The 27,482-nt window shown below is 28.4% G+C and overlaps 3 protein-coding genes across 5 annotated transcripts in view; all 3 read right to left on the bottom strand.

The window, feature by feature from the left end:
• Window positions 1-569: 569 nt before the first annotated feature.
• Window positions 570-5,459, bottom strand: LOC126859124 (DNA damage-regulated autophagy modulator protein 2-like). 3 transcript variants are annotated; one of them, XM_050610098.1, is made up of 7 exons: window positions 5,088-5,459; window positions 3,087-3,421; window positions 2,422-2,543; window positions 1,892-2,118; window positions 1,368-1,506; window positions 1,151-1,302; window positions 570-717 (listed from the first exon to the last, which is right to left on the bottom strand). In XM_050610098.1, exons 2-7 carry the CDS (start codon window positions 3,167-3,169, stop codon window positions 613-615), a joined length of 828 nt encoding a protein of 275 aa, XP_050466055.1. In that variant the 5' UTR covers window positions 3,170-3,421; window positions 5,088-5,459; the 3' UTR covers window positions 570-612. The 3 variants fall into 3 exon arrangements, with proteins under 3 accessions (XP_050466055.1, XP_050466057.1, XP_050466056.1); XM_050610100.1 differs by having other exon boundaries at window positions 3,087-3,372; XM_050610099.1 differs by having other exon boundaries at window positions 5,125-5,459.
• Window positions 5,460-8,299: 2,840 nt separating this feature from the next.
• LOC126859123 (DNA damage-regulated autophagy modulator protein 1-like) lies at window positions 8,300-13,285 on the bottom strand. The gene is made up of 7 exons (XM_050610097.1): window positions 13,216-13,285; window positions 12,344-12,436; window positions 11,254-11,375; window positions 10,678-10,904; window positions 10,315-10,453; window positions 9,705-9,862; window positions 8,300-8,993 (listed from the first exon to the last, which is right to left on the bottom strand). The coding sequence occupies exons 1-7, from the start codon at window positions 13,272-13,274 to the stop codon at window positions 8,919-8,921; spliced, it is 873 nt and encodes a 290-aa protein (XP_050466054.1). The 5' UTR covers window positions 13,275-13,285; the 3' UTR covers window positions 8,300-8,918.
• A 1,083-nt stretch (window positions 13,286-14,368) lies between these two features.
• The window catches only part of LOC126856633 (uncharacterized), a 79,559-nt gene continuing 66,445 nt past the window's right edge, over window positions 14,369-27,482 (bottom strand). Inside the window, exons 2-8 of the mRNA XM_050605326.1 lie at window positions 22,677-22,862; window positions 21,980-22,127; window positions 21,275-21,551; window positions 20,358-20,601; window positions 19,824-19,961; window positions 19,013-19,306; window positions 14,369-17,323 (exon numbers count right to left, since the gene is read on the bottom strand). Of these exons, the coding sequence (XP_050461283.1) occupies window positions 16,935-17,323; window positions 19,013-19,306; window positions 19,824-19,961; window positions 20,358-20,601; window positions 21,275-21,551; window positions 21,980-22,127; window positions 22,677-22,862 (1,676 nt within the window). The 3' untranslated portion in view covers window positions 14,369-16,934. The remainder of the gene's footprint in view (window positions 17,324-19,012; window positions 19,307-19,823; window positions 19,962-20,357; window positions 20,602-21,274; window positions 21,552-21,979; window positions 22,128-22,676; window positions 22,863-27,482) is intronic.

Raw genomic sequence — 27,482 nt, 5'->3', positions numbered from 1 at the left:
ATGGCTGCTCGAGTCCTGATGGGCATTTCCGTGACTATTCGCGAGCGGATATGTCGCTCCAAAGTCAAAATCAGATCGATGTCGTCTCGAATCACTTCTCTCCAATTGTTTGTATAGCGACCATCTGTGTTTACCATGACTACCAGTTTCTTTGTCACAGTCATCGCCATCATTATCATCGTCATTGTCATCGTAGTCAATAGCGTCCTCGGGATAGGATAATTCTTCATCGTCAGTCTCGGGAACTGAAGGGCCGAGATTCCTGTCATCGATTAGAATGTAACCGTCTAGCACATTTTCGTCGAGATCGATCCATTTCTTGGAACGATCTTCGACGGCTCTTCGACGTCGCTTTTCAAAGCGATTGCCTTCGGGATGTCGTCGTCGTTCACGTATTGTAGGATCGTGTACATGTATTTGTACCGGGCAGAGGACATCGGGATTTCCCTCGGCGTTGTCGCACAGCTCTGGCGGTGTCGTTGTCACCAACGGCGCTGCTTCGTCTAATAGATTGTCTCTGGATCCGCGGTATCGATAGCCGGGACAGGGTGTGTCGACTGGTGAATGCGAGAGAAGATTGACGTAGTTACCGGCGCCTCTGCCTACAAGCGATCAGGTACTGATCGATGGATTTATCTGATCGTGAATCACAGCGGAGTCTTGGCTCTCGTTCAGCGCTTCGTTACTCGATCTTAGACGGTACGCGTTACATATTACCTGTAACACGTAGTAAGTAAAAAATGAAATTGTTCATGAATGATTCTTCGGTGCTTGGTATAAAAAAAGATAATAAACCAAAATATATCTTATTTCTGAGAAAACGCAAAAAAAGGATTTGAATATTTGCTGTGAATCTCTATGCATTATTATAGAAGTATAATCTCTTGCATAATAATTTGTAATAAAAAAATGGTTATGATAATATTTAATTGTTACTAAAAGAGAAAACAAAAATTTTTACGACACCGCAATACGCGTTTTAATAATTATAAATCAGAACATAATATATATTATCAAATACTTTTGGAGAGGTTTTTCAATACGGATTTATATATATTATATTCGTCCTCTATCTTCCGTCTTTAAAAGAATTGAGCTTTTTTCTAAAAAGCACATAAAAACTAGCTACTTTATTAAAATGTATTATTACCTTTGGGGGACTTATCCTAATGTCCTTAAATTCTTCCGTGAACGTCAGGATATAAGCACAAAATGCCATCGCGCAAAGCCATTCGGTTACCGTACTAGCCACATGCAATTCCCAGCCACCGTCCTCTTTGTACCATTTTCGAGGATTCGTTCCTAGTATAGGATAAAATTTAAATGTTAATATAATAAGATATAAAATTAAAAATAAATGGACTAACCCTTATAAGCGAGATGGGCCAACACGCCTGTGATGAGAATCACGAAGAAGCACACTGTACAGAAGGTCGATAATGCCGTGCGAAGATGCGCGAGTCGTAATGAGCATCCTGACGGGTACAAGTAAAATGAACATATGGCCTGTAAAAAAAATTTATTGTGATTTATATGCATATTTTTTATGAGAATAAAACTTTATGCATGTTTAACGCAAACAAAGTAATTTTAAGAATTTTTCAGGAAAGAACAAAAATCATCATAAAACTGTTATAAAATTTTCGTCAATTTTAAATCTTATTTTACATCTTTATAATATTTTATTTATTTAATTTGTATCAACAAATTTCTTCGGCGATTTTATTCTTATATAATTACAATAGTTTTATAAATTATAATATTGTCATATTCTTCAAATATTATCTATTTATGTGTAGTTAAATTAAACTTTGATATCAATAAGTTTTTTGATTTAATGAAATTTTACTTTGACAATTATTACTTTGAACAGTGATTTTATAATATGTACCTGAGTCCAAAAATATGCGGTACCACCTCCAAAGCAGAGCACTGCGCCGATGAGATGAACTACGATTACTGAAGTTTCTTGAAAATTCGCGACAATTGATAAACCGGCGGTTGATGCGAGGCCGAATATTAAGGCCCAATGATTCCATTTTGGCAAGGAGGCTGGTGAACCGTAGGTGCTGGTGCACTCTTTAACTTGGGAATATCTTATATAGATCATAAGGAACACTGCAATAGAAACAACACGGATACATATCAATATATAATATTTATATATAATATGAATGTTTATTAATAATAGTTTTTTTTTTGTAATGATATTATTGTAAAATTCCTAATTTTTCTCATAATATTATCATTTTTTAACACTTGCACATTGTGATCTTTTAGTTTTTGACATAAATAGCGATATAATCGATATTGCACGACTATTCAAATGTCTCTCGGCAATATAGTTAGCATGATATAAAATATATGTATATACGCATCAATGGTGCAGCTTTTGAAGAAAATGCTATATGTTCTACTTACTGAGAATAGCAATCAGATTGACAGTTTGAGAGAAAATGCAACTCTCTGGTGCATAAGTTGCTGCATCGGAGATGTAAGGAAAACCAGCTTCTACATGTCCTAGTAAAACAGCGATTACATATCTGCAAATTGCGGAATTGTAAAACACTCTTTAAAAAATTTGAATTATTATTTATTATTAAATTTTACTAACAAAATTGAAGATAAAAATATAAAAGATAAATTTAAAGATTATTTTAATGTTTTTTTGTATTAGTGTCATTAAATTGAAAGTAACAATGAGATAATAATAATAATAATAATAATAATAATAATATAAAAGATTAAAGAAATAAAAAAATAAATATATATACATATATATTTTTATATATATGTAATGTTTCTCAATATGAGTATAGTATATGATTACATATACATACTCGTACTTATAAATTAGTTTGTTAAATTTAAATAGTAATATTTGAAAAGTCTATTTTTGATGCGCAGATTTCAGCAAATTTTTAATAGATCATACTTATCGCGAGAATAATAATGAATGTTACGAAAATACTAATAAATAGATACAATAGTAGATAGTAGAAAGTTTGTCTTAAAAAAAAGAAATATGATAAATTTATATATACATATAATCCTTAATGATTTATAATAAATATGATTATATTTACGTTAAAATGAAGATCGTCGGCAATGAGATAAAAACGGCAATTGGCAGATAATGTAGATTAGCAAAGAACTCCTGTTTGTCCATGATTTCGATGTATAGTCGTTGTCAATGTTAAAGCCGATGATGATGATGTTAATCATCGACGTCTGCGATCGACGCCGTTATCGGAAAGAGTCTTGCATCGATGCAGCCGCCGACGAATTACGATCATTCATATTCCTTGATAGCTATTCATAGGGCCTTTTATTCCTCTCTTCGTTAAATATCAATCTCTATAACATCTAAACCTACAACAGCGACGCGATTCAATTGCCATTAATATTTCCTCGATGAATTCTGCAAGAGAAATTGTTGTCATTATTTTTTTGCGAACAATACACATTATCTTATATAATATATCACAATTTGTTTGATCGGTGTGACAGAGATAAACGTTAATTCTGTGATAATCGATAACAATTATTTTCGCTGCAAACGCGAAAAAAAAATAAGGTTTTTAATAATTTTTTATATAACGATTGTTTTATAAAGAGTATATAACATTTTTTATATATATGTTTACATTTTTTTTATATGTATACTCTCATATGTTATTTGAATAATTATAATTATAAAATATAACTATATGAATTATGTACAATTTTATGTCTCTCATATGAGAATAATTTTGTGCAATACATTCAGTAGTTTAATTTACAACATAACATTATACGCTATATTTTTAAATAAAAATATGATTAATTTTTTGTTTAATTTGTAATAAGTTATTAAGTTTTGAAAGGTAAGAAACATTATTTTATTCTCTAACAGCATCTAACAGCTATAACGTTCATAATTTATAAGTTTATTTTTAGTCAGTTACTCATACATTAAATACATCGATACTTTGTTCATGAATTTCTTCAAGAACTTAATTTCTTTATAAAATACTTACAAAATATTTTAAATATTAAAATTAATTAATTACCATTTGAAATTGTTATCTTTTCAAGTTTTAATTTTTTAATTTAATTTTTACTAATGATACATATTTGCTTTTATCTCTTAACAGATCACGAGCAGATTAATTGTTGTAGATATTATGTATATGATTGTTAATTAAACAATAATTTAAACAATAATTATTTACGTTACATAAATTCTTGCTTCTTCTATTTTTAAGATTAAAATTTATAATCAAGCTTCTTTATATGCAATTAATTTTATAATTTTAATTGAGATATTCTAAAATAGTTATTTAGTAGAGATAATAAAATATGAGTCAATAATAAAAATTTTGTAAATTATTATAATAATAAATAAGAGCTTGAAAAGATAAAAATTTTAAATTATTGATAAACGGCGAATGAAACGACATTAAAGCGCGCGTATATATATTTCAGAAAATGACAAAAGAAAAAAATTCTTAGATATAGGAATAAAATTGTCGATATAACACATGTGTGACAATAAAAAAGAGTTTATACATTGTGGACTTTACAAAACATATACTAATGAACATCTCAATGAATTCCATAATAATGACATTCATTTAATCTATTGTGCATCAGAAATTTATATTGAACCAGTTGAGAGATGTAGCAAGAACGACTACATTATGTAAATAATAATGCCGTGCTGATAATAGCGCTTATGCGATACGTCACGTTTAATGAACGTGCGAACTGTCACACGGGCGTTGTCTGCTTGAAAGAGTGAGGCGTGCGGTTAAGTAAAAAGCCACACATACGAGATCCAAGCGGATATGACAAACTAGAAATCTCCAGTTAAATAACATTTTCCCGTTGCCGTTATCCGCTCGTTATGAGCTAAAAATAAAATCGCTGAATGACATGATCGATGATATTCATAATACAGCGTATAAGTGAAAGTAATAATTTACATTCGTGTTTACTTTTACGATACGCGGATGGCTTATTGGCAAAAGATTTCGCATTAATTAGTTTTCTATTACTCTTTCCGTGTTATTTAAAATTAAAATTAATATTGCTATAAAACGCACTTGACAACACATTGGACGACGCACAAAGAATTTGCACCCTGTAAACGATGGTTCCTCCCGTTCCTCCTCTACTCTTTCATTTGTAGGGTTGCTGAGACTTGTCGGAGCTCTTCGTAATCGTCACTTTGCGGTGCATACATCGGAAGTCGCGGCGAATATCACGCGCAATTGGAGATATAGACAGGAAGTCTACTTGTCAGCTGTCTCGTTCCTTTTTCGAAATTTTCTCGGAGGATAAAAACTTGATTGCGTTGAAACTCGCCGGGAAATGCGAAGGCTACGAACCGTGGAGGTGCGCGATCGATGTTGCGTCAACGAAAACGACACTCTCGACAGCTTGCGCCGCGCCGGAACGTCGCCGTCGTCGCCGGCGCTGTCGGCGTCGTTACTGTCTGACCAACACATTTGCCAAGGACTATTTCTCCTACCATACTCTGAACGTTTCTTGTCGCTATCGTGTGTTCGTCGTTTGCCTTCTTGGAATTAATAGCGATGGTTATATGAAAGAGAAAGTTGGAGAATTATTGTTAAACTTAATTGATTTTGATTTTGGTACTGATAAAAATTCGATAAGAATCCATTCGGGCTTCAATTTTATTATTTCTTTTCTATTCTATTCTTTTTCAAAATATATAAATTAAACCAACTATAAAGAAATGTCTTAAATTTTTTAATTTTAATATATTGTTTATAAAATTTAAGTTAATATAAATAATCTCAAGATCATCATTCTCCTGGAATTTTTTAAACTCGTATCATTATTGAAAATAAAATAAAAAAAATATAATTTTTATTTCTGGATTTGAATTTTTTATTAAATATTTATGCAATTATTATTCTTATTATTAGAATGCAAAAAATAATTGTAAAATTAAAATAAGTAAGATAAAAGTTATTTTTTTCTAACATTTGAGAAGCTTAGAGAATTGAAAGATAAAGAGTAGATGTAATAACAGAAAAGAAGTTACATATAGTATACAAATATGAAAATTACTTATGACAAATAATATTGATACTGTTATTCAGTTGTATCTAATGAGTAAAGATACTGTCAAGAATTTTAACAGATATAATATTTGTTGTCGTTAATTTACTTTCATTCGATAGATACAATTCCTATTTTTACGAAAGGAGATATTATCACATGATAAGTTAACACATAGCATATTTCTATTTCATTTATCATTGACGCTGGTTTTTCGATTATTAAAATTAGAGAATATCTTTGATGAATTATATATTTGAGTAGTATTTCGATTCTTTTATAAGTAGTTTTTTGCATACATTATACAATATAATTTTTTTTATTAAGCGAATTTTTTTTGAAGCGACATATGTATGTAGACATTAATTAATGTGTCAAAAAAATTAATTATTTAATTTAATTTTCTTCGTTTTTTCTCAAAATTTAATATTGTATAATAATTAAGATTATACATATATATATATATATATACATATATATATATATATATATATATATATATATATATATATGCAAAAGCATTTTAAACTTACCTTCTTCAGTAATTAGAATTATTGTTGTCAAAATATTAAACAAATTTAATATTTAATTAATCTAAATTTTTTCACAACATACACACACACACACATATATATATATATATATATATATATATATATATATATATATATATATATATATATATATATGTTTTTGGTACCGAAATGGTCCTATATCCAACTGAAGGTGGACATAGATTACGCAAAATAGGCGGCCAATACTGACCAAAATGCGTAGAGAGAGAAGTACATAAAGTAAGTTATATTCTCTTGCTATAATTGTACAATATTTAATTGGAATTATAATTATGTTATAATTGTAATTTGTATAATTATTGTATACATATTATAATTGTATATATAGTATATATAATTATGTTAATATTATATAAATTATGATTTGCTCCTTTTTGGAAATTACACGAAAATTTATCAAAAAAACATGTATAATATTAAAATTTTTAGTTAGATTTTAGTTAGATTTTTAAATTAACATATTTGAATATTAGTTTTAATATTATTTATTTTAAAAATATTAATAAATATAAAACCTTTGTGTTTTTATATCAAATAATTGTTAATTAATCCGGGAAATTATATTTCAAATTTTATATATATCACGAATATCGCTAATTCTTCTAGTATTTGATAGAAAAATTATTGAATAAATATTCAATATTAAGCTAACGATTAAATATTAATTTTTTGTTTACGAAATTTGACGATTGTTTTTGACATTGCAGAATCGCGAGTAAATTACTCCGAATTTCATAATATAATTTTGAATTGATTGAATTGATATTTATGAATTTCGTGTCGGAATTAAATAATTGCTAAATTAATTAATTAGCTACGTCGCAAACACAGCGCGTTCTTTCTTGGGCGCGATCGCTGTCTTAACTAAGAGGTTTCATCGTTGTCAGATAAACGTTAAGTTGCGTGGATTGTATCGGCGAGGAGTGGAAATAATCTTCATAGTGAAGAATTATTTCTTCTCGGTTCTTGTAAGGTCTATCCGTGACATCTAGTTTGATGCTCTGTTAAAAATTGGAGATGTTCGTTGCAGAATTGGAATTAAACCCAGAGTTTCCTAACGAATTTCTGAAAGTGATGGTTTTAGTAATAACTCAACGACGACTGCCAATGCATCTTTTTCAAGTCGGATCAGGAAATTAATTTAAATAGTAATATATTTAAAGGGAAAATGTATTTCTTTCTTTTTGTTAAAAATGTTCTGGTATCATTATTAATATTATTATTGTTTAATGCTAAAAAGATTTATTGTTAATAATGGATTGATGGACATAGCTACTGTACATAGTTTTATTGTATATAATTTTTTTTCAAGCAGTTTTAAATTGCAATTAATTAATACACGGTTTAATTTTCCATATATACTGTAATCACACAAATACAATACTCACATTATATAGAATTTTATATATATATATATATATATATATATATATATATAAAATAAAAATAATTTGCTCTTAAAATATATTTTACTTATTTAATAAATATTTATTTTAAGAAATTGATAACTAAAGTTATTATAGGGGGGGTATTGAATACAGAATTGATGGAAAAAGATAATTTTTATCTCTATCTCTTATTTGATTTATTTTCAGATTATTTTATAAAATATGTTAAAATATGTTTTATTATTATGAATGTAATCGCGCGCGCACACATCATATAATAACCGCTACAAAAACAGGAATTGGCTGTCATAGTTAAGCCGCACAATTGATCATAATTGATGGTATGAGTCTTAAATTTCTTTGTCTGCACTCATAATGCCTGCAATCTAATCTTGCGCTGTTCGGAGATGTCAATTCTTGATAATGGCATATTTATCACTGGCTACGTAATTATAATATGTCTTACAACTGCATTTAAATTAATGACATTGTCAAAGTAATAAAGTGTTAAGGAAGAAAAAGCCAGTATAACGTATAACGATTTTCTTCTTATTCGCTAGTATTATATACAGCTTGCATTCTTAATTAATATTTCTTTTCTATTTTGTTTTCGACGGATGTAAGAAATTCATATTTCGACTCTTGGCTTTCCGTCGTGACAGACTCAATTACCGGTTTTTTTTTTTACAATTCTTTGCAATATACATGCATATGTATATGTTACATTCTCCTTGTTAGTCTCTCGTTCTTTTTCTTTGCGTTAATGTGTAATAACTGTCAGAGATATAATATATATTATATGGAGAGATTGGAATGTGCAAGACTAAATATAGCTAGTACTATATATCTAATGGAAGCTTGACGAATTGTTGTAGAAAAGAAATTACGTATCTTGTGGCATTGTCACTTCCGTTTTGTGCGGCGTCGCTGTGTTCTCTATTTTATCCAAATACATTAACTGAAACAAAATTATTTATAAAATTATTATGTGAAATATATTATCGTCGTAAATTTTATTATCTATAATTATAATGTGTTGATCATTTTATTATAATAATTTTAATTTGTTGGTCATTTTATATAATTATAATTATAATTATAGAATATTATAATTATAATTATAATTTGTTGATCGAGATCAAAATAAAAATATACGTGTATATACTAGATGCTCTATTACTATCTCATGAGAATGATGAAGGCCACTAATTGTTTGGGTAAGTTGTTAATTTTTTGTATACAAATTTTGATTATTTTTGAATATCTTCACGTATATAGTTTTATATTTGAAAACAATTATAAAAAACATTATTGATTGTAAAAATTTCTGACTGTAAATGTATAACAAAATCTTATTTTTTATCATTAAATTAAATTAAATTTTAATTTAATTATATTTTACAAGTAATAATAACAATATTTAATGATAAATATTAAAAATTCTAATAGAAAATAATTTTTTATTTTCTGAAATTTTCTAAAATTTTTAAAGAATTTAATCAAAAAGTTTATAACAAAAAAACATACATAGCAGCAGTAGAATATCATATATATATATATAAGAATTTTATGAACTTCGGGAAAGAATTTAATAAACGCGAAGAGTCGATATTCTAGCATAACTTTTTAAACAACAAAAGTTGCTACTACATTAATAACTAATTGGTACCGTAACTACGGGGTCTTCAAAGTTAATTAATCGAAATTCCAAAACAAATGTCAGAAGAAATGCGCAATAAACTATTGCAAGAATCCACTCGCACGTAGTACTCGCGACGTGCCATCCCCAACCACCGTCTGCCGGTAGCCACTTTTTGTAATCATTACCTGTATAAAAAATTAAATTTGTATTTTATTTTTTATTACTTATTTACTATAAAAATATCTTATAATTAAAAATATTTAAGCCTTATTTTAATTTTATTTAATGGTAAGAAAAATTTTTTATTTAAAATTTTTATTTAAATTAATAGAAATAAATAAAATAAATAAATAAATAAATAAATATATATATATATATAAATAAATATTACATATATATATATATATATATATAATAAATAAATAAATAAATAAATAAATATATATATATATATATATATATATATATATAAAGGAGTTAAAAATCTTATGTATGAATATATTTATTTGTTTGTTTGCAACTTTCGATAAATGAGAATCTAGCCGTTTTGTATATATAAATAACTACGGAATCTCGTTAAATATTTGTTAGACATATACAATAATAAAGTCATAACTTATAACATACATCTGCTTACCTTGAAATTCAGACATCGAGATGTAGCCAGGAATGATAGTAGCAATCGTTAATATCAATGTGAGAGCCGAGAGAATTGCGCGCACATAAACAACAATCGTGCCGTTCATAGCTGGTACCATCTTATAACTTAAATATGTCTAAAACAATTAGTATTAAAATAATTATTTCTTGTGACAATAAAAATATTATTTTTTTTTATATAAAGATTATTCATTCCATCATTTCCAACTATTTTGATACTGCTTTAAGGATAAATGTTTAATCGGCATTGCGTCATAGAGTGGCTGCAACATTGTTGATAAGTTAATGTCTTTCACGAAAATATCCACGGTAAAACATAATGATCTACATTACGATGTACCTGAAAACAGAAATAGAGAGTGCCAGCAGAGAAGCAAGTCATCGCTCCCACCATATGAGCGGCGATTACGCGAGCCTCTTGAAAATTGGCGAGTATGTCTAGACCGAAACAAGCGAGGATGCCGCAGCACGCGGTCACCGTAATAATTCTTCTGCTTACAAGATCACGACCTCTCTCTATCTGCCATTGCAGTACTTGTCGATGCCTAATGTAGACACAGCATCCGACTGTGGAAGATGCAGATCGAGAATTTTTTTATTATGTCTATTCAAAATTTATTTAAAGTCACTTCTCTAGCTCTCTCCTTGTTTCTTTATCTTTTTATCATGTTATTATTATGTTTGTTGTATTATTCATTTTTTTTATTTTATTGCTATTTAAATTATCTTTGTTTTTAAATTTTCTATTATTTGCGGAGTTTTTCTTATGTTTGTGCGTATTTAATAATGAATCTTATTTAGATTCTTTTCTTAATTTTTTTATTTATTTAACTATTTTGGAAAAAAATCTAGACCTTAAAATGTAAGATAAATATTTAATTTAATCTCTGAAGAATTTTGAATAGTATATACATACGTAAAAGAGCTGCAATGTTTAGGCATTGCGCAAATATGCAGGATTCCGGTGATAATGTGCCGGTCTCTGATATATAAGGGAATCCAGGTACCACGTGGTCCCATTGCACTGATATGGTGTATCTGAAACATGAACCATTCATAAACTATAAACACATAGCGTGAACGAGTATATAAAACGCTCGCCTCATGTTTCTTCGACTTTCTCGACCGCTTGCAAAGCTCTTTTACGATTAGCTCTTCATCGTTAATAATTCTGCATTTGCTATTTGAACAGATATTTTAAAATACAGTGTAATCTGTAAACAATTTATCTTTTATTTCGAATTAATAAAATTATGTACAGATCTAGAAATTTATTTCTTTAGAATTTTATTTATCTTTATTTTAAAAAATTATACTATTTATAAACTTTTAAAAATTATTTGTATAATATAAATTAAGTAGAACAAAATAATAGAATAATAGAGAAGATAAAATTTACATTAATTAATTTTTTTCCAAAAGAATACTATATGTGTTATATCGACGTAAAAAGATCTGTTGTTTCTGATACGGCAATTTTGATATAATATAGGATTCTTTCAGTCATAATATTATTTTCAATGAAAAACACAATCTTGAAAATAGGTTATTTTATAAGCATATTCTATAAGCATATCATTAGGAATTAATAATTTATCTGTGATTTATTTTTGTGGTTATATTTTCATGTTTTCAAAATTCTGAGAAATGAAAAAAGCATATTGATTGTCTTTTTCATCAAGTTATGTCGATCAAGTATTATATATATATATAGTGATTGGTATAATTAAATTTGATTTGATTATAAATTTGGTATTGATTTCTTACCACATTTAGCATCTAATTTTGGAAAGAAATTATTAATTGACAATGCTAACGAAATATAAATTAGTTAAAACTTGTTAGAAAGATGAACAATACAAATAGCAATTAGAAAATTAATTAAGCTAATTGAATGACTAAAGAAAATTGTTTCGGAAACTATAATATGATTTATACTGAAAAATATATTTGTTCTTCTGTATGCTTGACCTCTATCATTTTTCATTCAAAAATTGCGGACTTACGTAATTACGAATGTCACGGGAATCAAGATGAAGAGACTCAATGGTAATACGTGTAGTTTCCCGTACGCCATTCCCGCTTTGTCACCCTCGGTGCTGCAAGATACGTCATTCTTATCACACGTTGTTATCGTGCGCTGTTCGGTGCGTCCTATACCCGCACCTGTATACATTCTTCATCGGGATGATCAAGATTGGTGGCGATGCGATAGCTCGGTATGATCGATGGATTGAGAAGGACAACGAGAAGATTGGACTGATTGAAGGTGGGGTTAAAGTGACACATATTTTAGTTGAATTCATATAAGAGATCCGGCCAAAATGACCTAAGAGACCGCTGGAAGATTGTCGGCGTGATTTATAATGTTCATTCCATGATATCAAGGGTGGTGTCGGAGATAAAAAATTATATCTTTTTTTCCCAATTATATCGCAGTTTTAATAAATCTCTTGTTATATTAAAGTAAATACACATACATACATCTAAGAGGAAATATGTAAATAATATGTAATAAATATAAAAAATAATAAATATGAACAAATATAGAGATTTATCTTATTATCAATCAATGCTGTAGGATCATGATTATATGAAGCATCAAAAATTTATTACATTAAATCGCTTTCTCCCTCCCTCTCTCTTATAATAGCAAGATATTCAAGATGTCATTCGGAAAAACTTGGTTCATTATAAAGAAAAAAAATGCAAAAGAGGGAACATATTATTATATAAACTTTTGTTTAATAAAATAAGAAATAAGATTTTTTTATTGCAAAAAGAAAAATAAGAAAGAAAATCATAGAGTGAAAATTTGATAACTCGCGACAATCGAATGCTACTAAAAAAAGATTGCTACTCAAAAATCGATACTCACTCTGCGAACCTTGTCAAGTTTTGCAACTTTTCTACTAAGAATATACTATCGCGACTCATGCCACGAGAGCACTTTATCGTGAAGCGCTTTGAAGCGACTGTCCACTATTGTGCTACCTTTTATCGTACATACCGATCGCCACGCACACAATTACGTGCTAATTAACATGTGATGAGAGACAATATGATACATATACATTCGATATTTAATTTATTTTTAAAATTTATTTTTTACATTTTTATAAGAATATTTTGATTAAAAATGAGAAATAAAGATAATATTTGAGAACGCACTTGATCTTGATATGCTTGATCTTATGAATAAAATTGAATAAAGATAATTTTTGACTAAAATTATTTATAATCGAAACCATTAACGAAATAAGAAAGATAATTTCTTAAATTATTTTAACTATTAATTATTTTGATTAAACTAGTATTGAGTTATTTAATAACTGTTACGTATATACAAATATATATATTTATAATTAGTTATGATCATTAATTTTTAAGATAATTATAGAAAAAGAAAAATTTAGAATATATAATCTTGAAAATATAGAAACAAAATATATAGAAAAAGTGTAAAATAAATAAAATTACATATAAATTTTATGTGTCTTGAAATTAATATAAAAAATTTAATTTTATTTAATTTTGTTTTTGCAATATTTATAACATTAATTTTTAATACATAAGCTTAATATTTTCTCTTAAGGCAACGTGAATTAATGTTTCTCATTTTCAAATTAGCATTTTAGTTTTAAAGAGCAGAATTGAGTCATCAATCAATAGATGATTCAGGAATATAAATCTTTGAGTGTCATCAAATTAAACGTACGAATGGTCACGCGCGACGTAATGCACTTGAAACTAGTAGGTGCATCAGGAATTCGCAATTAACGCGACGCTATCGATACTACGTTTATTGGAATGGTAATGGGGCCGTTTGGAAATGCTATTTCTAACTCGACCCAATTTCAGATTGTTTTTACTGCTGAACACCGTAACCATTCCATGATAACGAACATTTGTTTGAAATTGGGAGACTTTTCGTTTAGGAAAAAATGTAGAGGAAATATCCTATAATCGGGATATTGTAAAAAAATCACATACGCAACTTACATATTTGAATCACATTTTTATATCAACAATATTACGACAATATAATACGTTCAGCAATTTTTGTTTGATGTTATGTTATCTTATCGCTATGGTACATTTAACAGTTTGTTTTATTTATGAAATAATTTGGTAATGATTATTGTTTCTTGGACGATTACTATATCTACATACATTTGTTGTATAAACAGAACTCTTTTAGAAAAACTTAATGTAGCATTCTTGTACATGTAACTTAACAGTATACATCAAAGTATGCACAACAGTATACATTAAAATCAGAAATATTCATAATTTATTTCGGTTTTACGTTTTTAATTAATTTGTTTTACTTTTATTATTTTTTGAACATTTTTAAGTGAACATTTCTTGTCGCAGAATGTGTTCCTTAACATGGCAGTATTTTCTTAACTCTGGAAGTAACTTGAAAGAGTTTTAGTAAAAAGCAGTTATTAATATTGGACGCAAGATATGTTTTTTTGGCAAGTTTTCATCTTTTAAATGGCAGTCAATACGTTATTAACTTTTATATAAATTATATGTATAATTATGAAAGAATACACATCTTGTGCACAGGAAAGTGTATTTTAAATATCAATTATTTGTATTGATTGAATGAATTGTTTGCATTTCAATCAAACGGTTGAAATAAATGCAAATATTTATGAAATTTATTCTCAGATGCAGATTACATCCATCATTTAGTTGATATAAGCAATGTTTTTTGTTTATAAGCTTTGCTCGGTAAAGATGTAATATTGTTTCAATAAAATCTTAATTTATATAGTTTATACAATTTATTAAATTAATTTGTTAAGATTAATTTATTAATTTATTAAATTTTCAAATAGAAAAAAATGTGATTGCTGTTGCAAATGTTATAATAATATTGCTAATAATTGCATATGTTTGAAAAATAAGTATATATACATATGGCTTAATGTTGAATATTTACATTATAATATAAATAGTTTGATAAATAAATAGATGTGCACTGTTAAACTGAAGTCGAACATCGGGTTTTATTATGGAGTTTCGAAGAAAATCATGAATAATATATATGTAATGCCTCTTGCATTTCCATATTTTCACAAGTATTATCGTTACTAAAATGCGATCGGACGTTAATTTTTATATTTTAAATTAATGCGTCTACACATAGTTAATTTTTATTTGCACAGTCAATTATTATTTACAATCATAACGAAAAGTACATTATTAAAGAAACTATAAAAATTGACAACTAATATCAAAATAATAAAATAAATGTTTTAGTTAAATATGCTCTTATATATGTATATATATATATATATATTTTTTTTATTTGATTTTATTAAATTGTATTATAGTTTGAGAAATAATTTATTAGAGAGAAAATAATTTTATATATAAAATTAGATAATCTGTATAAAATTAAATCTTTTTCCAGTGTTCTAAAAATATTATGAAACATAATTTATAATATATTTTGTTATCAATGCCATGTTCATTACGATTGCATTTTCAGTTTCTCGATTGCAATCATTTGTGAATTATTTGTACCAAGAGCCTGAGCTTGCTATTTCGTTTGTATAATTAACAATATATCTTTCAATCTCTGAAGTGCTTTAAGGCTTAAAATATAATATCATTAATAAGTTAATTATAGCGTACAACAGTAGATAATTTTTTTACCCTAGATAATGAAATGACAGTAAGTTAAAAAAAAACATTAGTACGAATAAAAAATTGTTTTTGTGTGGACGGAGAGTTTCCATAATTTTCCTCTTGTCGAAAGCCGACGTTATTGTCCTTTTTGCATCGCGAATTAAATAATCCGTGTTATCGGAGTGATAACATTTTCAGCAAAATCATTCAAGTTAGCATGTCACTACTTATTATTTATGACTAACTTTTACAAGTACTTAAATAGAAAGGAACAAACAAAAATAATTAATAACTTTAAATATTAATAGATTACGTACATCGGTCGGAATAATTTGTATCTCGTTAATTTTTCAAGATTTCACAATTTTTTTTCGGATTATATAAAAATTTGCGTTTAATAACAATAAAATTGCGGTTTTAAAAATTTGATATTTGATAAATCTGATATATGTATGTAAAAATCGCGTTTTATTTCATTTCTTTGTAACGCAAGAACAATAATTTAATCATGTTTGCAACAATTTTTAAATTTACATTAACATTTTTTAAATATAAATGGAGACAAACATATGCCTAGAAGTTTGACATGTTAGAAATGAATTTTCTCTAATTATATATCTCTTGGCAATGTTTCGTATAAAATATATTTTTGTTTCACATAGGTTTGCAATTTTTTATTTATAAATAAAACGCGTTTTCACGTTCTTAAAATTTGTGTAAATTAGATTTATACATACATATATCTTTTTTATTTCATTCTTGTGTTAATTTCAGTTTTGTAGATTGCGTATTTTACAAAAAGATTATGATTTTAAAAATATGCTATAAATTATGCATGTTTCCTTCTATTTGTAAATTCTATCATATTTTTTTTACATTTATTATTTTAGATTTATTTTTTCAATCTTTTCAAGTGTAAGATCAATAACGTTGCATTATTCGTACTCGGAATTATGCACTGGCCTCGTCGATGACAGTAATCATTCTTGCATTAGCATTAGGCGATGCATTCGTGATACGCCACTTCGATTTAACTTCCTCCTCGTCAGCTGTCGATTGCACGCCGCTAGTCTGACCACAATTAGATTGATTTGTCTTGGATCGCGCCAAAGACCATCTGCGTCCACGGCGATCCATAATAATCGGCATCTCGGCGATTAAATTATTCTCGAATTCTGAGAGCATGAGGTAGTTCTCGACCTTGTTACACGAGGTTATACAGTCTCCTATATAATCGAGATCCTCCAGTAGATTATCGGGTAAATCCATGTCGGCGATACCTTCCTCCGAAATGCATGTGAGCTCCGGTTTGTTTGTTCCTAAGACGTCTACTGCTTCACCTGAAAAAACAGCGCATAATAATTCTGATGAATGTATTATGAATAATATCTATGATATAACTGTTACGCAAAATTCTTTTTGCACTTTATAATTTTCTTCAAATATTATACATAGACTAGTCTATAATAATCTCTATATAATTTTTTTATAATATGTTAATATTATATATGGATTTGGAAGATTTATATTTCATTTTCGTCTTATCCAGTACTTTTCACCATAAATAATACAATCAAAAAAAGATCCTCTCAAGTCTCGCCGCGCAGATAACAACAATATCATGATATATAAACAACAAAATTTGGCACTTATCATTCCGATTATGTATTAGTATTTACTATAGGGATTTTATGACATACAGTAGTATATTTATACCCTTTGTGAGATCGTCATTCGTGTGATAAATCTCAAGTAAACACATAGCAGAACAAGTAACTCCGTATTAAAATTATTTGTCGAAATAAGTAGTATCATAATATATCAAATGATATATATATACAGGGTGGCCCCGAACATTCCAGCCAGACTTTGAGATCTTATAGGAAATTTAATTTTGAACAAAAAATTTTTTATAAACATGAGTCGAAAAATGTTTTCTGAAGAAATTATCGTTCAAAAACCTCTAATAAAGGAAGAGTAAAAAGGGAAAAGAAAATGAAATAAAAAGAAAATGAAACTTAAAAGGAAGAGCAAAAGGTGAAAAGAAAAGGAAAAGAAAATTACGTATGCGCATGTAACAATAAGTAACAAAAACACCTTTTGTACGTCTGAAACTGGTTATATCAAAATCTATGGAACGTACAACAATCATTTTGATCTCATTTGAAAGATAATTTAATTTTCTACAACTTTTGTTTTGGTACTTTTTGTTTAAAAACGCACATTTTCTATGATATTTGGAAAAATGTGTAAAATAATCACGATTTCAGAGGTGTTTATAAGAAATTTTTTGTTCAGAATTAAATTTCCTATAAGATCTTAAAGTCTGGCTGGAACGTTCGGGGCCATCCTGTATATACAATTATTACAATTATCCATCTATATAAGAGAATAATTAAATATCAGTTAATTATAAAAGTATTTTTTTTTTAAATTCTTACTCCAGAAACATCCCCCAAATTTTAATGTGGTGATAAAATAAATTGATATGTTATCTATTTGTTACATTAGTTTATATAAAATAGATTCAAATTATTCATAATATAAATCACTTGTTATACAATATACAATATAGTGAGACTAGAATTTATTAAAGTTTACATATATAACTATATAGATTTTAATAGATTCTAGTCTATTTGATAACCGAAAACAAAATATTAATTTTTATTTATTTAAAAGATTATAAATATTATATATAAGAACAGTGAGAGAGAAAAAATTAGCTAGTAAAATTATTACAATGATAATAGCATGTGTGTGTGTGTGTATGAGATAGCAGCTACAAATACATAAATTATTTTTATATTTTTTTTTATTAACAATGTAAATTAAATCATGATAATGATTAAAGAAATAAGAATCGAGTGTAATAGCGCAATATGATTAGAACTTGAGCTTAATTAAGATTTGTCATAAATTACATTATAACGCATAAAATATATAGTGTCATTTAAAGAGAATTCTTTCCATATGTTCCTCTTTTTGTATTCATCAAAATTAAAAAAGAAAATACAAGATATATATACCTTGGATTGGAACAATGTCAGCTCCTAGAACGACCGCTGCGGCTGTCGCTCCGGCCGCTCCAGCAGCAGCCACGTGAGGTCCTTCGTTCTCGGGCTCTTGACTAAATGATGGTTTTCGTCGTTGAGGACAATTGTCCGAGGCGCATGCGTGTTTTGTGCCATTAACTCTATGCTTATGCTTGGATAAATTTCTTCTATGTAAATCGATGAAGAAGAGGGTAAAACTGCCAACCAAGACGCACGTTGAGCTAAAGTAGTAGCCAGCTTTACCACCGCATCCCACATTTATATATCCTACGAATCACATTGAAAAGAAAATTCATATTATGTGTAGAGCTTAATTTATAATACGTCCAAATATTTCCAAAACTTTTTTTGAAAAATTTCGTGGTAAAAATTGACAAAAACTTACACAGCAGGAATAATTTTTTTAATATATGTTGTAGATGTAGAGGATACATTCCTAATTACGTTTTAAATTTTATGGCGGTGTCTTTTGATTCCTGGAATATGCGATTTTAAAATATAATTTTTTTACCTATTTATCTATACTTATCATCTTTTCGTCCTACATGTGTGTTTTCTTTTTTTGACATGAGCTCATTATTATGTCATTGTCAATACGTTTTAGGATTATTATTTTTACAATAAATATGAAAGTAAACATCCGTGCTGTGTAAAGTTTTGTCAACTTTTATCAATTTTGTTTGCAAGTGAAATATTCAAGTGATCGCAATGAGTGAAAAAATATATGATGGAATATTTGTGCTCGTAGAAATGCATGAATCGTTACGTTATCTTTTCTTATTACCCGATATTGGCACTCCGATCGCAATTGGTATCGCTTGAGAGCATTGGACGAAACCCCACGTTCTGGCAAAATTCCTCGCCCTTACTCTTTCGTACGTATACATCTTGAGGCTATAATGATAGCCGCCGCAGAAGATACCTACAAAAAAACCAGCGTTTTTTTTTATTGCTCGTAATATGATCTCGAAAGTCTTTTATGTCATGAGATAAAGAAAAAAAAAGCGGATGAATCGCGCTATTAAATCTCTATTATCTTTTTTCATTATAATAACTTTGATAGTTTCCGCGCTTTGAATCATCGATGTTTTATGATCTTTGTTACTTTGAACAAAGAACGAAGCAATGTTTGATCAATTCAAAAAAATTATCACAACTTTATTTATTATATCGTATATATTAAATTGAAAATTCATCTTTCCTATTGTCATATCAAGAATTATCTAACAATTTTTTGTCAATTCAACATTTCTTATCTTTTTCAAAAAGATAGAGAAAACTTTTTATTAATTTTTTACAAATGAAAGTCTCATTTTACCGTAAATCCACGCAAACATAACGTATCCGTGGTAATTTCCTTGAACGGCGGTGAGAGCGAGAATGCAGAGTCCGCATACGAAGACGGCCGCTTGTGTGAGATATTGGCGGGCTATCCTGCATTCGACGCTGCGTTGAACAACCAAAAGACCGAACGCTACGCAACCGAGAGTCCAAGCGAGTCCAAGATAAGCTTGTAGCAAGACGACTGCATCCCCGAGACCTTCCTCCTCGACTTGATGCGCCTACATAAAAAAAGTCATTTATTTTATGTATCTTCAAAGTTAAAATATACACATATCGGACGAGGAGAGAAATATTAACATTTATTTTTTGCGGCTATGTTAAAAAATATAATTAAAAAAAATGATAAATACATATTATTATTTAAAATATGTAAGAGTAAAAAGATTTAAGAAAAGTAAATAAAAACATATATATATATATATATATATATATATATATATATATATACAAAAATCAATTATAAATTTCTTTACGTATTTTAAATAATAATTTGATTATAAATTGTTATTTAAACTATGATTATAAATCATCATGATTATAAATCAATCGTGTATTAATTTTAAATAATTAAAAATATAAGTATTAGAAGAAAATAATGGTTATAATCAAATCTTGTTTTAATTATATAAGAGATTAATTCTGCGTGATTTTAATGGAATTCTGTATAGATCTGTATATAATTTAATAGAATAATATATATATATATATATATATATATATATATATATATATGTATTTACATATAATATTGTAAAATCTGTATTAACTTATAAGACATATTTTTGTGAAAAATTGTATTTTATGCAATTTATTATTGAATCAAAAATAAGCATGAAAATGGATGCAGTATGTGCTGCATCAGTTTTTTTAAAATTCACTTCTTGTCGTTACCAGATAAAATATCGGTGTGTTGATACCAAACGCCGAAATTCCAGTGGACACTAAGAGAATCCTCACTGTTTTACTCTTCAAAATGCTAAAATCGAAAAATGGTGGTCTGTCGTCGGCCTTGTTTTTATCCTTTATTTTGCGCTTTTGATTCTTTAAATGTAAGATTGCTCTCCGTTGAGGATGGTACAGCGAAGCGCTACGATAAAAAGTGCCAAGGATGAAAGTGAGAAAAACCACTCCCGTGACAGCTTGAAGACCGATTCGCCAATCATATTTACTGCAATAAAAAAGATCTTTGCATGTAAAATTTCGTTGATTTCTTGATTTCTTGATATTCCTTGAATAATAATATTATGTGATAATTAATCATAATATTTCAAAGATGAGAAAAAATGCATGGACATCGATTCTTAATAAAAATATTAATGGTATAACTATATATTTATACATAAATTTTTCTACTGTTCTTATTAAAGAATATATAATTCAATTATTTAATCGTTTATTGTTAAATATTATTAATATTTAATCATTCTTATTAATAGAGAATACTTTAGGAATAACGTTTCACTAATATATAAAATTATTTAAAGATTATATAATTAAAAGATTTAATATATTTTGCGTTTAGTTTTATCCGTTCGCTTATGTTGTTGAGTTTATTAAAACAAGCCTTTTCCGCTGTTTTGCTACGATTTAACTTACGCGATCGCTCCTTTTATAAAAGCAGACATGACCGCTATACCCAAGCCACTTCCCGACACGATGAAAATTTCGACCAGCTCCCTCTTCCTCTTGAAATACTGTGCCACCATCAGTGTACTGCAGTCTCGTGTCATTCCAACTCCTATCCCTGCATGGATGAAAAAAAAATCGATAGCTTAAATATTTGGAGCTATTCCTAATTTTTTGTAAATCCAATAAAAATTTTGTCCCTTTGGTCGACTATTTTGTACTATTTTCAAATTATTACTTATATTCATCACTCGCATAAATTTTCATATAAGAGGAAAAGTTAGGATAAAAATAAGTAAAACTAATATTAATATTATTAACAACTAGTAGACGAAAAAAAAGGATGACATATACAGCTACAATAATAATTATTCGGCAATGCAAGACCGTAAATTACGATATATACATATGTTTTTCCCATAAATATTAGAAGATGTCATATTACATAATCTACTATTTTATCATTAAAATTAAAAATAATCAAAATTAACGATACAGATATCAGACGATAACAAGTAGATTAAAAAAAAGTTTATAGGTGATAGTTTCGTTTATCCAAGAATTTCATTATATTTATATTGCTCTCACATTATAGAAAAACATAACTACGGCTGCATTATCACAAGTAGTTCTCCCGAGTCTCGTTACCATTATGATTTTTACTCACCGACCACGGTGCCATAGCTGAAGAACAATTGGTGGAACTGCGAGGCGAAAGAAGTGAAGAGGCAGCCGAGCGCGGTAACGAGGCCGCCTAAAACAGCCGTGACTCTTGTACTTTTTCTTCGGCAAAACGCTATCGTCACTGGCGACACTAGTAGAGCAACACCCGTTGACATTGCCCCCAGCCATCCTGTAACGAGAAAACATCGTGTACAGGTACTGTACGAACTTTACTTAACTGCTGAGTAGACGACGGCTTCTAGATAAAAATAAACGAGCATGACTACGAGAAGAAAGGATAACAATTATAATTGTTTCATACAATCCTTTTCCATATCGCCTAATAATGCAATATTGCAGATTTTTATTGTTACTAGAATATTATAAACGCGCGCGCTATTTATTTTGTGTGTATATAATTACTTACATATCAATTCTAGTTTTCTATTTTTTCAAAATAAATTAAATGAAAAATTACAGACCCCCTTGATATTTAAACTATCAAATGTGTCGCTCAGTTATGACAAGCTTTTATTGAAATATATAAAATAATGTTTAGTGCATCGTCGAGATAACCAATCAGCATCGCGAAAAAGAGGTAACAATATTGTCAGTATAGATTTAATATCCCTTTTTAAAAGTAGATATCTCAATGAGGGCTGCACATTATTAAAATATTATACGCGTGTGTGTATGTGTGTGTTATATAAAATATTACAAAATTTAGTTTTTATAAATAATAATAGACAAAAATAATAAAAAAATTGCGATATCTTTTGCAATATTGGCTTGAGCATAAAAATGTTAAAAGTTTCTTTTACATCATGGTATATGACTACCCAGATCTAAACGCAATCGCGACAAGGATCGGAAAATAATTTAATTTGATATAATTAATAATTAATTCTCTCTTTTTCTCTCTATCTATCTATCTATCTCCTCCCCCCTCTCTCTCTCTTTGTTTCTTTTTCTCTAAATAACAGTTATTTCTTTAAAAATATTTAAAATTAAATATATTTTGTTCAATGTTTTACCATTCGACTTTTCAATGATTTAAACATAATTCGAATTGAGAATGAGCAATAAAATAGTCAAAACGCAGATCCAAATAATTAATGATACGCTCCCTGATGTATTAATCATTAATTTAATAATTGATCTATAATTTTAAATTTTTAATCAACAGTCATGGTGCACAAATATCTAGATGTGCGAGTATGTTTCAAATATTTTCAATTTTGTTTAAGAAAACATGCAGGAGAATAAACATGGCCACAGTGTACGTACATACATTATAGAAAGAAATTATAATATATGTAGATAATATAATGTATATAACATCCAATTAATAAAGTATTTAAAATATTATAATATATATATATATATATATATATATATATATATATATATATATATGTACAATTATGTAACCGCTAGGGAGTTATGTTTCGCGTAATGGTGTGAAATTAGCCGCGGTCACGTGACTGAATTTTGAACCAAACCATTACTTGAAGCCGTGCGTCGCCGGTGTGCAGTTGAATTGCGATCGCTCCGTCTCTTCGCATCTTTTTAATTCGTCCCGGACGAATTTCGTATCCGGACGAACATCGAGGATGTCGATTTTAATGACAGGTAATCATCTCAGCATTAATTGGCTTGTGTGATCTCGCAATTAATTGCAATTAACCGCGTATCTCGATATGCGTGATCGATGCATATCACGCTCCGTCGCTTTTTAGAATTTTTTAGTTCGCGTGGTTCTCTTATAAGAAAGGAATTCATGTATTAATAACACAATGTTCCATTCATGCATTACATAATGTATTAATTGTTAATTTAATAATTGATCTATAATTTAAAATTCCTGTGTAATTTAATATAATTTCGTTTATATATACGTCACAGCATGGAAAATATTTCGGCAGCGAATTAACAATAATATGATATTTGGCCTTGGCAACGTAAACATTCGCTACTGTTTACGTATCACGGCTTTGTTATCATTCATACGGCGACACTTGAATAGAATTGTAGTGGGGTGAGACGCTCGAATTCCTTTCCTACGTGTTATCATTCACACGACACACTCAAACAGTAAAGTAGCAGTGCGAGACGCTCCGTTAAATTCATATCCTAAACGCGATCGTGACAAGTATCGTAACATAGTTTGATAAGATTAATAATTAGTTATCTTTTATAATAATTTATCTTAAATAATAATTATAATTTAATATTAATTAAACGTAATTATATTGCTACGATAGAACTTTTAGCACGTATTTCGAGTGATGTATATACACATTTAATCAAAACCGGAATCAATATTATAAATTATTGTTTTGTTGCGATCCTTATAAGCAATAATTATTTCTTCAAAAATATTTAAAATTAAATATATTTCGTTCGATGCTTTATTCTTCGACGGCACGATTCGGATTAAGATTATCGCGCAATTAAATAATTAAATCGTAAAATTGAGTAATTAACGAAAGGCTTCGTGATACATCAATCGTTCAATTAATATATAATCATAATTTCAAATATATTTTATACTTTAATACTCTGCCTATACATACATATATGATAGTACATAAAATTTCGGCAACAACTTTTCAATAACATAGTGTTCGGTCTTCGCAACTCTATTGTTTATCTTTACATATATGGTCGTATCATTCGTACGGCGACACTCAAAGAGTAACGTAGTGATGCGAAGCGCTGCGCATATTCTTAAATACTTTTCCTAAATGATTGCGATTGCAATTGCGATTAGTATTAAAATAAAAATCACTATGATTATTACAATTAATGATTAATTTACTTTTAATAAAAGATACGGAACTGTATTGCAAATATAAGTAATTGTAAATATAAATCTTTTCCAAATTCTCAATTGCGATCATCCATTATTGTGAATAAAAATTAAATTAACAAGGATAAAAATTATAAATTTCGATCTTTGGATCGATCCTTATGGATAATAATTATTTATTTAATTAATTCTTATAATCAAATATATTTTGTCCGATAATTTTTTCTAAAATGCGAGCATAAAATAATTATTAATTAAAAGATTGCTACATTATTTTTGTAACGATACATAATCTTGCTCTTGTGTAAACGTCAATGAGAATCGTATCTTCTATATTACTTTCTCGTGATATAATGAAATGTATATCTCGTGTAATTGTTCCTCGATCGGAAATGCCTTGCAAATTATTCTGCGATTGTTATATATATGATTAATCATAATTAATTGTATTTTTGCGAGTGACTGTGAGTGTTCTGATTAAACAGCAAAGGATAAATAAGAGTGGAAAAAAGGACTTAGAAAGATATCGAGCGATACACGGAGCAACAGTATGCAGTGAGTAATTTATTGTATATTCTCTTTTATTTACCTCATTTATATTATTCTTAAAATATACACATTTTGTTCACATTCATTTTTTTTTTCATTTTGATAATGTGTGCTTTCTAATCTAAATTATTGCTGACGATAAATCGATTAGTATACGATCTTGATGCTTGATTAAGCTGATTGAGGCGCTCTGTGTGGTCTCTTGCAATCATTATGAACAATTAGCAAAAAAGGCCCGAAAGTAAAATTAACTTCATAATTAAAGATTTATAAACATATCAAAGCGGTAGCTATTTATTGAACTAAATATTTCAGGTAATTTATTCATTTGAAATCAAATCTGTAGAAGTTGAAAATTATTAATAAAATTTTTTTAACGGTTCTCATTTACGTTTTCTATATTCTATATTCAAATATAATCTCGCATATCACGCGTAACAATTAATTGAATGACTAATAATTAATCTCTGCTGCGTTTATCATTTTATGTATAGGACATTTATATTGTACAATTTTTTAAGGTTTATGTCTTATAATTTATTTCAAATTAACAGACAATAATTATTTTTTTAACAATACATATCAAAGAAAATATTTCACACAATTTATTTATTTGAAATCATAACGATAAAAGTTGAAAATTATTAACAAAATTTTTTTAATGACTTTTATCTACATTTCTTATTCTCCAATCTTAATCTCACGTTATATGTACATAGTTTTGTAATATATATAATATATATATATATATATATATATATATATAAAATATTACAAAATTATATACGTATAATACCCTCCTAGAGTGTAACCTTGCCGCGGTGGGAGGGCTTAGTACCTGGACGGTGCCTTAAGGGCCTCAAGGTCTCTAAAGGTTTACTGTGAAGGGGAAAACCAAGTACCCAACGCCGTCGTTGCTGTCATCGTGTCGCGGACGGCTCGTCGTATCATTAGTGCTGTCATCGTGTCGCGGACGGCTTATCGCGTCGTCGGTCCCGTCATAGTGCCGCGGACGGTTTTCGCGTCGCGTCGCGTGTCAACATAGCATTGCCACGAGTCGTACAATGGCTCATATGGAACGCACGTTAGGACATTAGTGCGTTACCTCGTTGCCGTCATCGTGTCGTACGAGCAACGAAAGGGTCGCGTAGTCGCGTTTTCGCGTCGCCGCATCTTCGCGTTAGACTTCTATCCCGTTTTCACGATTCGAGGGTCGTACTTCGTTGCCGGTTAAATGGGATATCTCTCAGCGTTGCAATCGGTAATATATTAATACCCTATTAATATAATTAATTTTATATGATATTAGATAACGTTAATACTATATTAATGTTATATATATTATATAAATATTTATGTATTAATAAATTTAATATATTAATGGAGAGGCAACGTTAAAACGCCTCAGTATCGCGGCTGAGGTGAATGCCGGCTACGTAGCAACGTATG

The sequence above is a fragment of the Cataglyphis hispanica genome, chromosome 2, assembly GCF_021464435.1.
Source record: "Cataglyphis hispanica isolate Lineage 1 chromosome 2, ULB_Chis1_1.0, whole genome shotgun sequence".
NCBI classification, from domain to species: Eukaryota; Metazoa; Arthropoda; class Insecta; order Hymenoptera; family Formicidae; genus Cataglyphis; species Cataglyphis hispanica.
Note: the sequence above shows the minus strand (reverse complement) of the source record. Positions and strands in the feature narration are given on the sequence as shown.

Coding starts and splice junctions, on each gene's coding strand:
- LOC126859123 (XM_050610097.1), bottom strand. CDS start 13,274: ATGAGTCGCGATAGTATATTCTTAGTAGAAAAGTTGCAAAACTTGACA. Junction 10,905..11,253: donor AAACATTGCAGCTCTTTTAC/GTATGTATATAC, acceptor CATCTTCCACAG/TCGGATGCTGTGTCTACATT. Junction 8,994..9,704: donor TTGAAGACCCCGTAGTTACG/GTACCAATTAGT, acceptor ATTTTGTTTCAG/TTAATGTATTTGGATAAAAT.
- LOC126859124 (XM_050610098.1), bottom strand. CDS start 3,169: ATGGACAAACAGGAGTTCTTTGCTAATCTACATTATCTGCCAATTGCC. Junction 1,303..1,367: donor GGCCCATCTCGCTTATAAGG/GTTAGTCCATTT, acceptor ATCCTATACTAG/GAACGAATCCTCGAAAATGG. Junction 718..1,150: donor TTAGGATAAGTCCCCCAAAG/GTAATAATACAT, acceptor TACGTGTTACAG/GTAATATGTAACGCGTACCG.